Raw genomic sequence first — 15,846 nt, forward strand, 5'->3', positions numbered from 1 at the left:
TACAGCAGCCCTAACCAACTAAGACAGAAGTGTATCACCAGGGAGAAGAGGGAGGATGCCTTTCTTTTCCTTATGGTTGTCCATGCTTCTTTCTCATCTCAAAACTGTCTTTTAGACCAAATCTGACTGCAACATTCTGCCTCATCCTGCCAGAGCTTTCCTGGCTGGGCAGAATCCCTACATCTGCCGTCTGTGTACTCTGTAGCTAGCTTGTTCCTGGGGCCTCCCCCAGGTTTTGCAGAAAACGGGACACTACATCTTTAAGGACCAAATTAAAGAAAAAACATACTTCGTTGTTGTTCAATACATACTTGTATTTAACTTTTTTTTAATCCCAGAGAAGTGAAATGCAACATCTGTTTGAGTTTATGTAACATCCAAAGACTGACGACTCAGAATTTCCTAATTAAAGTCATTTTTAAGGCACTCTGCAGAGCCAGCTTTCGTCTCTTCCTTCGTTGGGTTTTTCTCCAAACTGTAGCAGAATACCTGGTTTCTCTTTCTTCAAATTGTACACACATGCTCATGCTCTCAACCTGCTCTTCTGTTCTCGACGACACCAAAAGACAGCACAATTCCAAGGGGGAAACAGTAAAGGAAGGAAATACATGGGGGAGGGGTTCAGGGGAGAGCAGAGGAGACACGTACCAGTAAATTAACTGATATGGTCGTAGCAGAAGGGAAACTGAACAGGGTGGGGCGGGCCAGATGGCTGGCAGCCGGCGAAAAAATAGGCTACATTTCCCAGTGAGGTTTGTATTAATTTAGCTGGTTCCTTTTTTTTTTTTTTTCATTTTTAAAGATAGGGCCAATGTAAGGGAGGCGTGTGACAATAATGGAAGGTGTACGTAGGTAAGTGTGCTTGCTTGTGCTCATGCACGTATGAAGGGTTGATCTTAGAGACAGGCATGACCGGGGGCTCTATAATGTCCTCCTGATAAAAAGTAATCTCCCTTCCTGGCCCACTTCTGTGCCTGAAATTCCCGCCATTAGAGCCACTCCTTCAGATTAAGGCATTATCTACAGCCCCTGTTAAAACGTAAACTGTCACCTGGGAAGGGTAACACTCGACTCTTTAGCACCCACTGACTGAACTGTCACCTATGGGAGAATAGGACCCTGAGAGATGGGACATAGGGCAGGGACATTCTGGGGAGAGAAGGCTTGGAGTCTGGGATGCCGGGACAATGGCCGGGCAGCTGAGGGGAGTGTGTGGAGAAATACTTGCCCTGGGAAGCTACTTACATGGCGGAGGTGGGAGAGCAAATTGAACACTTCCCACATCACAGGTTTCCCTAGGCGTGTGTGCGTGTGTGTGTGCGTGTGTGCGTGTGTGTGTGCGTGTGTGCGTGTGTGTGTGTGTGCGTGTGTGTGTAGTGTATCTAACAGTTTGCATCTATCACAACATTCTGTGTATATTCCTAATACGGAATTCACTTGGGCCCATGATGAACGTGAAACTGCACTGAGTGAAAGACAATGAAAATCCTCAATTGTTTTCCTATAAAATGCAGTTACTGGAAAGTCAAGTCTGGCATCTCTATAGATCTAGATGGTTTGTATGTAGGTGGTGTGTGCACATGTACACACACACTCACACGCACACTCACACTCAGCAGTGGAGATCTCGTAAGTGTCAAGGGTGAGATGTCTCTTCTCAGCCATCTAGGATTTGGATGCAGAGTGGCTGCTGCCAGGCAGTTGGGGAAAGGACTGGCTTGGGGGCATTGTGACCCCTTCCTCTGTTACCAGCAGATCCTCATTCAACTCAGGTGGCTCTGCAGAAATGGCCAAGGCTTGCATTATAAAGATTGGCGTGGGCATCACCATCAATCAGTATGGGAACTTGGAGACCAGAGTGTTACTAAAGTGCCCTTTAAACTTTTGGGGTTTGGGAGACTGGAGGAGGTGCAGGTGGACAGAGAATCTGGCAGGGGACAGGTTTCTGCACTAAGCAAAGCTGGAAATTATCCAGGAGCAGCCCCCAAGCTCAGTGCAGTGCCAGCCTCAGCGCACGACTCACGGGACCTGCCACCCCTCCAGGGATCTGCTCGGGTGGGTTGAGCTGATGGGGCAGTTTGGTGAGGAGGAGGGGCTGGAGGAATGGGAAGAGGACTCCAGAGGAAGCGTGGGAACTAAAGGATGCAGGGGTCTGGGGAGTGGGGAGGGGCAGAGGAGAGAAGACACTAGAAGTACTTCCCAACCCTATTTTCCCATTAGAATCACCTGGGTAACTTAAACACCACCAATGCCCATGCTCTACCCTTGAAGATTCTGCTGTAATTGGTTTGGGTAGAGGACCAGGCACAGATAGTTTTAAGCTCCTCAGATGATTCTAATGTGCATCTCGTGTTAAGAATATCGTGCCAGAGCGGAATGAGAAATCTTGCTCTGAACGGTCAGGCTGCAGCCCACTGCAGTGAGGGGGAGAAGGGGAGGGCGGGCACGAGGGCGTGGGGGGTGGGGCAGGATTCTGACAGCTTCTGTCTGGACAGTCGAGCTTCTACTGATCTGTGCGGCTTTACAGCCTCACTGGCTGGTGGTTTCTAATCCCATTTCTGGTTGAAAATCTGGCTGGGGTGGAGGCGTTTAGGCATAGGGAGAGAATTTTCCCCCTTTCTTCTGTGGCTTCAATGGGGAATAATTCACTGTGCTCTATGGGGCCAAGAAGACAAATTCTGGGGCTGATGTTTCAACACTGGAAGTGGATTTTCTGTTGTATAATAAATACTTATTTCATAAATAAATAAATCAGTAAGCAAGCCAAAAATAAACTAATAAACAGAACAACGCACACCATTTTTGCCCTCTTAGGGTGGTTCTCCCCCCTCACCCCACTGATCTGGGGACATTCACTCTGCCCTTGGTCACCCGAAGGCACCCAGCCTGGATGAGGGAGGGGAAACATGACTGCTTTGGCCCTGGCTCTCCAAAGATTGGAGACCTTCGAGAAACCATAAGGGAGTATTGACACTGGCCACCCGCATGGAGAAGGGAGTAAGTGGGGAGATACATATTCCCTCTGTTTCCCACCCAAAAGTGCAGAGAGGGAAGGCAGAGTTTGGGAACCAAGGCTGGGCCATGTTAGGTATCTGAAGTCCAGGCTGACCGGCTCTTCATCCCTGGGAGGCTTCACTTTGAGGGTTGGAGATGGACTTGAGATCTGATGAAGCCCATCTTTCCACACACAAAAAGATACAGCAGGCACCACTGCCACTTCAACACAGCTCCCCATGAGCCAACAGGCAGCCTGGGCAGCCCATGGTGAGTGCTGCATGGCACACGGAGGAGGGTAGGAGGTATTGGTCGTGGCTGGGAGGATGGCCAGGAGACAGGCAGGGTGGTGGCACTCGTTTTAATGGGAAATCAGCTGTCCAGGGCTTCAGCTTCTGGAGCTGCCAGCCATTGTTCATTTCGTCCTTCTTAGTCTCTGCCATGTGGTTCTGCTTGCTGGGCTTGCCTTGTCCTACTGCAAGACCTGTATGTGGATATGGAAACATGTAAACAGAGTGAGCATCAAGACAGTGATCAAAGAAATGTCATTCCCTAAAAGCAGATGTTCATCATCTAGGCTTCATAAATAAACTTTAAGAGAGAATGACCCTGAAATTTTATGCAGAATTTTTGGTATTTATTTTTATATGCATTCCTCTATAAAGAGAGTCTAGAATTTTCCTACAGTTCTTTAGAAAGATTAGAAACTAAAAAATATTAAAGGATTCCAGGTCATTTAAATGTGTAACCCATTAGCAAGGCAAAAAAGGATCTACGGAAATGGGTGAGAATTCCAGACCCCTATGGCATTGTTCTCAGCATCCAAAGCACAAATGAATTTGCAGGAATCACCGACCAGAGCCCTGGAGCTTCCCGGACGTTCCTGTGCGTGGGCCCTCACTCCAGCTGTGCTGAAACTTACTGCTTGAATGTGCATCTTTATTCTTCACCCTGAGGTTGGCAATCAATTTTTCCTCTAAAAAGAAAACTTGTTGCCACTATTTTTTGTGGATTCTTGTATATATTGTTTTATTAAGAGTTGTGGCCCTAAGAGAAGTAGTGGGTGAAGTCAATGTTTAAAATGAAAAAAAAAAGTACTTTTGAATGTATGAAGGGAGTTGATGTGAAGCGAGCCAAGCACCGGGCATCCTCCTCTTTCTTCCCTGATCCGTTTCCTGTTTGCATCTTTGGATTTTTGATGTACTGTGTTTGCTTACAGAGATGTACTGCTGTAATGGCACAAATTTGTGATTATAAATTAATTAACACTGTTACCTTTTTCAGGTTTTATGCATGGTTTCAATTTTAGAAAGAAAACAAATTTAAAACTCTATGTAGATGGTCAAAGAAATTTGTCCCAATTGTTTAAAGTTAGTAGACAACCCCATTACGCATACAAACAGGGACTCGGCCTAGAAGCTGTTCTAGAAAATGTTCCTCTGTATACTGTGTGTTCTGGAATGGCTGCCATGCTCTTTGGTGTCAATAAAGCCCATTCCGCTTTCTGCAATAATGAGATTGGTCAGAACTGGTCAGAGGCACTGGGCCCTTGATACTTTGCATGCCACAGAAAGACAGACATGGCAGGCACAGGGGAACGAGTGGGGCATGATGTGGGTGTGCAGAGGCCTTGAGACAGCCCCAGAGTCTGCCTGTTGCTCACAGACCACACTGGAGAGATGCCTGCGTGCAAAAGTCACATCACCATGGTGGCTGCTTTATACGATCACTATTTCATCACTATAGTTTTATATTATATTAATTCTATTATACTTATTGTACAATAAGGATACCTTGGAGTTAGCATATTTTTTTATGCTGAAAATATTTTAACTGCATGGTTGGATTTTGGGTATCAGTTTTGTCCAACGCGAGGCATTGAACAGGAGGCTGAGAGCTCTCAATGTGCTCTCACAAGCCTGAAGACTTAGAGGGCTGAATATGGCACCGAGCATCAGCCTTCCTCCTACTTCACAAATGGAAAAGTGAAGGTCCCAAAGGCGGCCTGCATCGGACCTGCAAACAGCCCAAATCGGGCCTCAGGGGTCTCAGGTTCCCGGTCCATGAGACAACCCTGTGCAAATGAACATCGCATTTGATATGGAAAACTGGCTTGGAAATGCCTACTTCTTTACTAAAGAGATGACAAGATTGTTTTTGGCTACAGAAAGTTTGGAATCCAACTGAGTTTGAAGCTGTTTATTCTCTCACAACACATGCCCTATTTCCCTTGTGATGAATGTGCCCAAAGAAGGCATTTTTCTTTGTTTGACTTTGTCGGTGGCTCTTGGGAGCAGGTACTTTCTTGCTGTTTCAGAAGAGCCATGAAATTCTTTAGGTGAGACAGGAGATGAGTCTTTGGTTCCCTGATATGTGTGTGTGTGTGTGTGCGCACAAAGAGGTAGGTGGCGTGGCCTCCTGGCCTCTGTTCATCTGATATGCATGTGCAGAGTCTGTCTTTCTTTCCTAATTAATTAGAAGTAATAGCTTTCCACAGTTTCTGGTACGTGAGGGAGTGAAGTGGGAAATAATTTAATTGGCTGTCTTGCTTTCAAAGCCCAGTTTAATGAAATAGTTCTCAGCCTGAAGTGCATGTATTATCTTTCCTGCTATTTTTCCAATTAACATTTCATTGGATCACGCCTGTGTGGAATATTCTAATTGGTTTGAAGGGTGGGGTGAAGGGACAGGAGCAGATGGAGAGATAACCAGCTGTTTCTTTCTTCCCCAGTGCCTGTGCAGGCATGGACGGGGCAGCAGGTTTTCCCCGGTGCCTTTCCTTGGAAGAGCTCAAAGTGCACAACAGAAGTCCTGCCCTGTCACCCTACCTGTCCCTCACAGAGCCCACAGGCTAGGAAGGCAACATCCCCTCACAGGCAGACTGGTTGACGCGCTGCATGGAAGAACTAGGGGGCACTTTCCAAGGTCCCGGGCTTGCCTGGGATGTGTGGCCCCAGGGGAAATGAGTGGTTTCCAAAGCTCCCTGTGTGTGTCGCCTCCGCGAGGGCAGTGACTGCTTAGCTTGGCCCACAGGAGGTGCTCACTGTGAAGATTTTAGACAGAATAAGTATTCAGAGGGATCCCTCAATGCTTCCCCTCACCTCTCTTCCTGTTGTGAGTTGGAGGCATGCGTGAGGGTATGCGACTGGGACAAGGCCCGGGGTGAACACTGAAGGAGGCCCCTGGGCACAGGGAGGGCAAGTACAGGGTTGGTGTGTGCACACACCTGAGGGTGAGTGACAGTCTTGCTCTGTCACCCCAGCTAGAGTGCAGTGGCGTCATCATAGCTCACTACAGCTTTAAACTCCTGGGCTCAAGTGATCCTCCTGCCTCAGCCTCCACACACGACATCCGGCTAATCTTGTCTATTTTTAGTAGAGACGGAGGTCTCACTCTTGCTCTCAAACTCCTGACCTCAAGCGATCCTCCCACCCCAGCCTCCCAGAGTGCCAGGATTATGGGCGTGAGCCCCGCACCTGGCCTTAGTGAGGGCCTTCTTACACCCTGCACCCTGGTGCCTAGCTTGGCTCACCCAGTCCCCGGCCTGGCATGAAGCAAAGCCAGGCCTCCTTTCCATCTCCTCTCCGCTCCCACCCAGTAATGCTGGCCCTCGGCCAGCCTGAGACCAGCCGGAGAGCGGCGATCTCATCCTCCACATACTTCACGTCCAGTCCCCTCACAGCACCCAGTGAGGTCCGTGTGGCGCTGGTCGTGCTGTGTCTCTGCCCTCTCCCCTCATGGCTGTGAGTCTAACGTCTGTTTTCCCTTCTCCCAGGCATTTCGGACCCAGCACTCAGCTGTTTTAAGGATCAACCCATGTTTCCTGGGCTAGGCAAGGACAAAGGTGGGCCTGGAGGCAGAGGAGGGATCCTATGCTGGGCCCAGAGGCCTGGCTTCACATTTGTCCTGGTGACAGGAGCTGCTCTCGGGGACCACTCCCAGGCCCAGCTGGAGAAAGGCACAGTTTGGGAGGTAGGGGACAGGAGAGCTTTGGGAAGCAGCCCCGAGGCAAACTGTGTGGCTGGTCCAGGTGGGGCCATGGAGAATAGGGCCACTGAGGCAGGTGCAGAGGGGCCATCACCAAATATGCCTCGAGTGTGGCAAGACAGCCCATCGGGCTGCAGGGTGGGAAGAAGTATTTTCCTCATTTTATTTGTACCCGCATGACCAAATCTATAATGTCACTTCTAAACTGTGGGGTCCTAGCCAAGATCTGGGTGGTCAAAACCATGTAAGGACAGGTAGGCCAGTCGAGACCCACATACAGGTTTGAATATATGTTATTTTCTCTGTTATCTCCTGCCTGAGCCCATGACAGGAAAAACATAGCCGTTCCTGGCTGGCTTTTCTAGTTAGCTTAAACTAGGCACACTGTGCTGGGATTTCAAGTCTGGCCCAGAACTGACGTTCAGCCTCCTTTCCTTTCCAAAAGGCCTCTGAGAGTTCCAGCTACAAATTCTTCCTGCAGCTGCTTCCTGCAGGGCTTTGCAACAGTCTCCTTTCCTTCCTTGGCCACCAGGGTTTAGGCCTCCCTGAACAAGCAAGGTGGCTGGGGCAGCTCAGAGGGCAAGGCCTCATGTGGAAGGAAGAGTAAGTTTCCCTGAGATATTGGCTGGGCTGTATTAGTATCTCAGTTAACAGAGGAGGAAAATGAGGCCCAGAAAAGTGAAATGATTTGCTCAAGTCCAGCTTACCAGCTGGGTCCAGAAGATCTCAAGTCATGCTCAGTTCCTGGGCCCTGGCCTCCTTGCTCAGAACACCCAGGTGGGCCTCCCTTCTATAGGAGAGGAGAGAAATCACCTATACGCACAGAGTCTGGGCCACCCGACTCCTCAGCAGAATTCATTCTGTCTTGTTAACATGCACCCAGGGATCAGCTAGGGCAGCCCTATAAAGACTCCCTCTCCTTGTCAGCCCTGCCCGAGCAACAGCAGTGGCTGGACAGGTGGAGAAGGGTGTTTGCATTTAATGGGGGAGAGAATGTCCTGTGAGAATGGAGAGAAGCTCAAGTCCTTAGAGCACCACTAGAATTAGGGTGACCCTGGACAAGGCACTTGAGCTTTCTGCTTCAAATTCCTCACCTATAAGATGGGGATATAATGACAATCTTACGGGATTGTTGAGGATAAAATGACAAAGTATTTGTGTCTGTGCTACGTAACAGACTCACCAAATGGGAGTTGTTGTTATTAATAATAATGATGACGGAAAGATGAGGCCAATACTAAGGTTTCCCATCTTGAACAGAGATGCATTTTACTCTACACAAAGGAAAGTAAAAACCCTTGGTGAACTGTAAAGCATTTACACATCGAAGGGATTTGGGGGAAGACCGAGGTTGGCGATGGGATCTGTCACGGGAGGGTGCGTGGCTGACCTGGGGTGGGGGAATGAATGGCACTCCGTCTCCCAGGTGCATGCCTACAAAAGGGTTTGGAATGGCCAAATAACCTTGGCTGTCCTCTGGCCACTGAACTGGCAACTCTCCCGATGGCCTTCCATAGGCAGATGTCCTAGCGGGGAAACTAGAACCAGATGTCCTCAAGATCTCAAAAGAAATTAATGGCAATACGACTCTGGGGTAAAAATATCTGTGAGCACAGAGCTTGCTCATTCAGCTCCCTTTCTATCTAAGGATCATTTAGGCTTTAATTACAGAGTTCAGGCGTTCATTGGGTTTTTGATTAATTTTCTTTTCAGCCTGAAGAGTGTGTGTGGTGGGTCTCCGTGTGTGTATGTGTGTTTACATCTTTCTTCGCAACTCAGTTGGGAGCTGGCTCCGGCAATGTTTAATTGTGCCCTCAGTTCTAACAAGAACGTTCAACGTGCCAACCAGAGCTTGGAAACCCATTGTTTCCACTGCCTCTGCCCCACAGGCTTCTCCTGCCGCGTTGAGGGACAGCGGGTGGCAGGGCCTCGCTCGGCTGGGACCTCAGCTGGGGGATTCGTGCTTTCCTCCCCCTTTTCGTACTTGGGGTGGTTAAGGGATTCTGAGACCAGGAGAGCAGATTTCCCACTCCACTAATTACCAGTACTCTGCTAAGCGCTGGTGACTCACAGCCAGCTCACCCACACTGAAGCCCCTGGCAGGCATTTTTCTGGGCTGACCTCCCTGAGGATTACAAGGCTCTCTGCGTAAGAAAACAGTGCTCATTCTCGTATTTTTGATATGTCCACTTAATGGACTGGTACAGATTACACCTGTGTAGGTGAAGGCGACTCGCTTTCGGCAGGGAATTTGGAGCCAAAAGGCCCCTTTTCGATCCTGGCTCCTGACGTTTCCTGTTTGTGTGCCAGTGGACATGTCACTTCACCTCTTTGGTCTCAACTTACTATCTGTGGATGGGGATAATAATAACAACAACAGTGTTACACTCCTCGTATGACCGGGGATGACAAAATGCATGTGGAAGCCTTTTGTAAAATACTCCATAAATCACAGTTATTTTATTTTATTGCTCAGAATTGCTGCTTAGAACATGATTTTGACCTATGAGATATAATTCCCAGCGACAGGAGAGAGGGATTTGTAGAAAGGTCCATGGAATGGGAGGCGGATAGGGGACTAGCCTCCAACCTTCCCACCTGTTGTGGGCTATAGCAATGACCCAGGAATGTAAAATGCATGCAGCAGAGAGCCCGGATTAAGGGTTCAACAGCAAAACAACTGTTACAGATAAAGGGGCATCTGGAACATTCATTTTTTGGGACATAATAGTAATAAGGATTTCCCATTGTTTTTTAATGGATGGATCCAATTGTCTCTAGTTTTTAGACTAATTGGTTTGTGAGTGAATGGTTCAGGGATGATGACGATATTTTGGCGGGAGAGAAGAGGCTGTGGGTCCCAGGTAAGTGTGACTGTGCTGTGAGATAAGACTTGGGAGACCTGGAGCCTTCTCTTAGCTCTTCTGCCGGTTAGGTGTGTGACCCTGAATAGATGACCTAATTTAACTGGGCCTCAATTTCCTTTGAGATCATGGACTAAAAGATCTCAAAGTTGATTTGATTTAAAAATCTGAGACCTGATGAAATGCTTTGTCTTACTCAGGAAGCCACCAAGAAATTGTATGTATGTGTGTGTGTGTGTGTGTGTGTGTGTGTGTGTATGTGTGTAGAATTCAAATACAGTCCTGAGACCACCCAACTCAAAAACTTAATCAAGGCACTGAATGAGCCCCTTTGAACAGATAGCAGGCACTTTGAGGGGAAGGAAGGCTGGATAAGTGGATGGAGGTGACCCCAACAGAAATTTCAAGGTGAATTCTCTCTTTTAAGAGAGCCTTTGATTTGACAACATCCTAAGCTGAAAGGTAATGATCCATAAATCACAGGAACAAAGGGGTCATTTCCTTGTAAAACAATGATAACTTTAAAATAATTGGCTATAGGGCAATAGAGCATCTGACAGGCTGATTTCAGAATTGAGAAACTCAACTATAGAGTTCCCAGTAGTATCAATGACAATAAACATAATGTATATTTGCATAGTGCTTTTAACTTTTATAAGCACTTTCCCATCTATTTTTCTCATTTTGTCATTATATAATTTCCCAACAAATTGCCTTGGAGTAATTTCTTTTAAAACTCTGAAAAGTGTGATTTTTCAGGGGGAACAAGTCTAGCTAAGTATGCTGCACCTTGCTTTATACATACAGATATACCCTTGAAAAAATTATGTTACATGTAAATATAATTGTGTAAGTCGTATCTTATTTTAAAAGGCCAGGGAAATTTGAAAACAGAAATCTTGTATAGGATTTTGTAATGTAAATTCTTTCTCATTAATCTGTTGCTGTTAGTTAGAATTTTGGGTTTTTAAATATCAGATTTTCTTAAAATGGGCCTACATGGATAAAATTCCACTGTAAGTATCTATTCCCCTCAAATCCCATAAGGGTGGCATCTAATTCAATTCAAGGGGAAGACTGCTGTTTCTGATGTCAACGTGGAAAATAAGCAGCTTTATACTTCAGCCATGGAGCTCTTTGGGGCTACCTCTCCCATAAAAAACAAGGAAGCATGGGAAGGGACAGAGGAATTCAAATGTAATGGTTAAATTATTTCTAAATGGCATGTTTCCAATTCTTCTGTGAGTCACTGACGTGTCGTTAATGTGCTGTCATAAATAACTTGCCATCAATAACTAATCTATAACAGAGCAGCTGATGGTTGGAGTGTGAGGTTAACACTACATAATTTGAAGTGAATCTGTTAGCACTCTTATGTAAATAAGTACCATCCCCTAGGAATAGAACCTGAAATAAATTCGACTAAATTGCATTTTTAATAAAAACAATAAACAAGTCCTCCTGCTTTTTATTCTCTATCCTCAAACTCTGGTAGAAGACAGATCTTTGGAGCCAATCATGAGATTGCATTAATTGCTCTGAACCACAACTCTCTCACTTATGAAATTAGGCTAGCATGTCTACTCATCAAGACCACAATGGCACTGAGAAATTTATAATTAGTTTGCATGGGGGGTTTTGAATAAGGAATCATATTCATATATTTATAGATAATCTCACATTTTGCATCATGGAGAATAAAGAAGAAAGCTTTTTTTTTTTTTGGGAGGGGTGATTCAAGCTAGAAGAGCTAGAAAAATCCTCATTATAAGGACTCAAAATTCTGTACAAAGTTTTGTATTGGTCTGACTAAAAGAAACCTAGCCTCTCATCTTTATTGGTTGGATATTGGCAATACAAGCTTTCTTAATGTGAGTAGCTCAGATTTTCGTTAAAGAGCTCTGAAGTTAAGCCCTATGAAGCACTTTCTTACAAATGCTCAAGAAGTTCAAAGTTGAGCTTCTGTGAAATATTAATAGAACTAAAATAAACATATGGATACACAGTGTACGTACTGTGTATGTACAAAGGCTACAGGTACATATGCAGGCACTGCTGGCAAATCTGCTAATAATTATGCTACATGCATCCTGGTGTGTGTGTGCACGCATATTTTCTGTGAATTCTATGTTTAAATAATTCAGAAACTAAAGAGAAAAAGAATAAAAATACTGTTCTTATTTGTTGAAATGTTCATGAAACCCTACATGGATTCATGGCTTATAAATTTTTTTTTTTTTGTAAAGTTAGGGCTGGTGATGGGGTGAGAATAAGCAGCTGTAAACAAAATCACAGTTTGGATTTCACTAAAAACACGATGAGGGTCCCAAATATCATAGCTGCTGCAGAATACAGCAACTACATATCCAAATACTGTGATTAAAAATACTTTGAATAAACAATCTTTTTGAAAAGAGAGGGGTAGATGGAACCAATGAGAATCTCCATTGGTTAGTTCACATCAGCACCTTGGACAGTTCCGAAGAGGCTTTCCCCCTTCAGAATGGCGCAAGTATCATTTCTACAGTTTTCTGAGTGTTCCGTTCATTCCAGATAGTTTGCTGAAGATCTGATGATCAACTAATAAATGCACAGGTATTAATTTGTAATAACAACTTATTCTTTCCTCTCCCCATCACCCATTCTTTCACCACCTGACTTTCATTCCACCCAGTTCCCCAGCATCCTCCTGTCAGACAGCAGGACTGTCTGTCTTACAAACACCTGGTGTGGATGTTTTCACTCCCTCTTCTAATTGGTTGGGAAGCAGCATTTGCCACAGGCACTGTTTAATTTTGTTTCCATCCCCTGCATCTCACAGGAAAGAAATGGTCAATAGTTCAGATAAAAGAATCATCCTGGTCAGCTCCAAAATATGGCTACTTGCATGGTAATCACAGCAAGTCTGTCAAATCAGTGATTTCTTTATTCCTAAGAGGAAGAAACTTTTCCTAAGGATTGCGGTTCTACCACCCAAGGAGCAGCCCTTCTCTTCATAAGTGGCTGCAAAGGCTGGCAAACCAAGAGGTCTGCTTTGGCTCAGAAACTCAGTTTGGCTCCTGGCACCCCTGACACCCTCACTGCGTGTCTCAGGGGCATGTGCTCCACACAGTCAGGCCAGTCTGCTTCTACTTAGGAGGGATCACAACCAGAGGTGGCCCTCGCTTGGGCCTCCACATGAGGACCTGGGCATCATTGGCATTGGGTTTCACCAGTGCGTTAGGGGGGATGGGTTCCATCCGGCTCAGGATCCGGGGCTGCTCCTGCTGAGTCCTGCCCACGAGCCGGGCCCGTTGCCCCAATAGCTGAAGAGGGTCCACTTCAATGTCCACCCTCATCCTCCACTTGATGGTCTGCAGAATAATCTTCTCCTTGGTGGTGGTATTCATGGCCACCAACCAGGTCGTGAAACTTTGGTCCCTCTTGATTCTCGTGAGCAGTGGCACATTGTTGTCACTCACAGGCACCGCCCACGTCACACTGGGGTAGAAGTTGTCATTCATGCTGACGGAGAACCTGGAGATCTTGTTGGTGGGGCCAACCAGGGTCACAGTTTCTGTGGTGTTCCCGTACCAAGGGTAGCTCACCCCATCTGAGTCACTGATGGCTTTTACTCTCCCTTCCCTCAAGTCAGGCAGTTCCCAGCTTGACCTGGCAAAGCAGAAGAGATGCACAAGAAAAGAAGAGGCTGAATGAATTTTTCAAAAGCTGGGGAGGTGCCCACCACTTACTAACATAGTCAACTTGGGCAAAATGGGGCGTTCAGAGGGGAAATGCAGGTCAAAAAGTTCTATGCTGTGCTGTTTCAGGATTAAATGAGAACAAATCAAAACAAAAATAACAAAAGCAATACCAAAACAAGTTAAATAAAACCATGGCTGACCCAGTTGAGAGCAGGAAGCTCAAAGAAGCAGTTGTGAGACCATGAAGAGACATCAATTAGGTGGGAGGACAGTAATCAGAATTTAGAGGCATTCCACTGCAAGAATCACTTTCTTGGGAAGTATGAGTGTGAGATTTGTTTGTTGGGAAGAGATGGTGGTTGAAATTTGACGTACTTGGAAGGAAGAAAATTTTTTCTTAGGAAATCACAGTGTAGAATTTCTACTCAACAAAGAGGGTTGTTTAAATTCTAGCCATCAGTCAATCTTGTGCTTAGAAAACAGAGACATAGAAAATGACAATGCAGGGAGGTAATGGTCATCTGCTGGAAGCCACCTGGATGCGAAAGTTGCACTACAGGCTGGCACATACAGTCTCTAAAACACTGCTCTCCCATTGCCTCCTCGTCCAGCCTGGGAGGCTCATTACTAAGTTTGGCAGACTTGCCATTCTGGTACCTGCCTACTCTTCTTGGCTACCTCCGACCTTGTACAGAAGGAGGAACCCATGTCTTTTCCCCCGCCATAGACTGTTGCCAATCATCATCATCATCACCACCATCATTGCTGATACTTAGTGAGTGCTGACTCTATTCCAAACACTGCCCTAAGAACTTTACCTTATCTCAGTTAATGTTCAAAATATTCCACAAGATAAATGAATTTTTATTTTCATTTTATGTGTAAGGAGATGGAGGCTTAAAGATGTTGAGGTACATGCCAAGGGTCCTACAGATGGCAAGGGGTGGAGCTGAGAGTTGTCTGACTCCAAAGTCCATCCTTTTGACCACTATATCACACTGCCTCCTGAAGTGCCCCTACATGGTGCCTGAGGGAAGCCAGAGTGGAGGGGACTCAAGATGTCCAATGAGCTAGCAGCTCCCTCAGCAGCCATGGGGAGCTGGACTGGACCCTGGCAAGGGAAGGATTTAGTCAGTAGAGCTTGGCTATGCATTCTCCATGTTTGTACTTCTGGGGACAGGGATGATGCTTGGTAATAATGCATTAGAATTTAATCATTAAAGAAAGAAATGAGACTGCTTCATTCATCAGCTAAGAGGTGGTGGCCTTGTTTAATATAAAGTTCTTCCTCCTATGAAGTGACAGAAGATCCTGCTGGACTTTACACAAGTGGTCTAAAAGGGAGCTGCATTGTCAAGTTGATGCTGAATACATCTCAGCATCCCTAATCGTCACATAGACCCGGAAACACTGTCCGCTGCCTTCTGCTGCCCCCAACCCCCACAGCAGTTCCTATGCAAATGAGCCCCAGCCTGAAGTGAAGGCAGGGCTTGGCTGCCTGGGGAGGAGGTGAGCCCACAGGTACAACAGCCTTTTCTCGTTTCCATGCCCTTGACAACTATTGGGAAAACTGTAGTATATCATGGTTGGCAGACACTAATCAGGAATCGATCTAATGCAGAAAGTCAGAGAGAGCTCATTTTGCTACATATGCTACTGTAGCTGGGGGTAGTAGCCCCCAGGTAATTCTATAGACATTTCTTACTGTACAAAAGGGAGGAGGCATTGTTTGAGTGGGTTATAATCATATAAGGGTCAGAGGTTGGGTGGAGACCCAATTTGCTCATTGGCTTCATGAAATGGCCACACTAGAGTCAGTTTTGCACCCCTGGCCAAAGGGCTAAGACAGTTATTCAGTCACCATATATAGTTTCTGTGTTGCCTGAACGCTGTTTTTCATTTTGGTTGTCACCAGTTCTTACTGGCCTTTGGGTTCCTCTGTGGGATGGGAGAACATAGCAGTGACAGATTATACTTGCTCTCCCATCCTAACTATAGCATACTGCCTGGGGAATTTGGTTTTGAGCCTATGTGTTGTGTATTCTGTTACAACACTATCTATTTCAGGACTGGCTATCGTGCTGGTCAATTCAGTGACTTTGTCTATAGAGACTTTTATAGCTCATATTTTTGCCCCCATCTTCCTGCCTAGAGCCATGTAAGCAGACTTGGGGCCCAAGGTCTACAGGTCAATCCAGTAAGACAAATCATAAAACTCAGTTTGGTCCCAGGTTTTCTGAAACACAGAGATAATACAAAGAAGGTAAACTCTTGTGCCTGTCTCAGGAGAGAAGAAAGAGACCATTTTCTTGGAGAAT

At 46.0% G+C, this 15,846-nt stretch overlaps 1 protein-coding gene across 1 annotated transcript in view; it reads right to left on the reverse strand.

Annotated features, from left to right (window-relative positions):
• Positions 1–12,753: 12,753 nt before the first annotated feature.
• FAM78B (family with sequence similarity 78, member B) overlaps positions 12,754–15,846 on the reverse strand; it is an 89,399-nt gene continuing 86,306 nt past the window's right edge. The window contains exon 2 of the mRNA XM_012657748.1: positions 12,754–13,496. Within this exon, the coding sequence (XP_012513202.1) occupies positions 12,974–13,496 (523 nt within the window). The 3' untranslated portion in view covers positions 12,754–12,973. The remainder of the gene's footprint in view (positions 13,497–15,846) is intronic.

The sequence above is a fragment of the Propithecus coquereli genome, unplaced genomic scaffold (genome assembly GCF_000956105.1).
Source record: "Propithecus coquereli isolate 6110/MARCELLA unplaced genomic scaffold, Pcoq_1.0 Scaffold56, whole genome shotgun sequence".
NCBI lineage: Eukaryota > Metazoa > Chordata > Mammalia > Primates > Indriidae > Propithecus > Propithecus coquereli.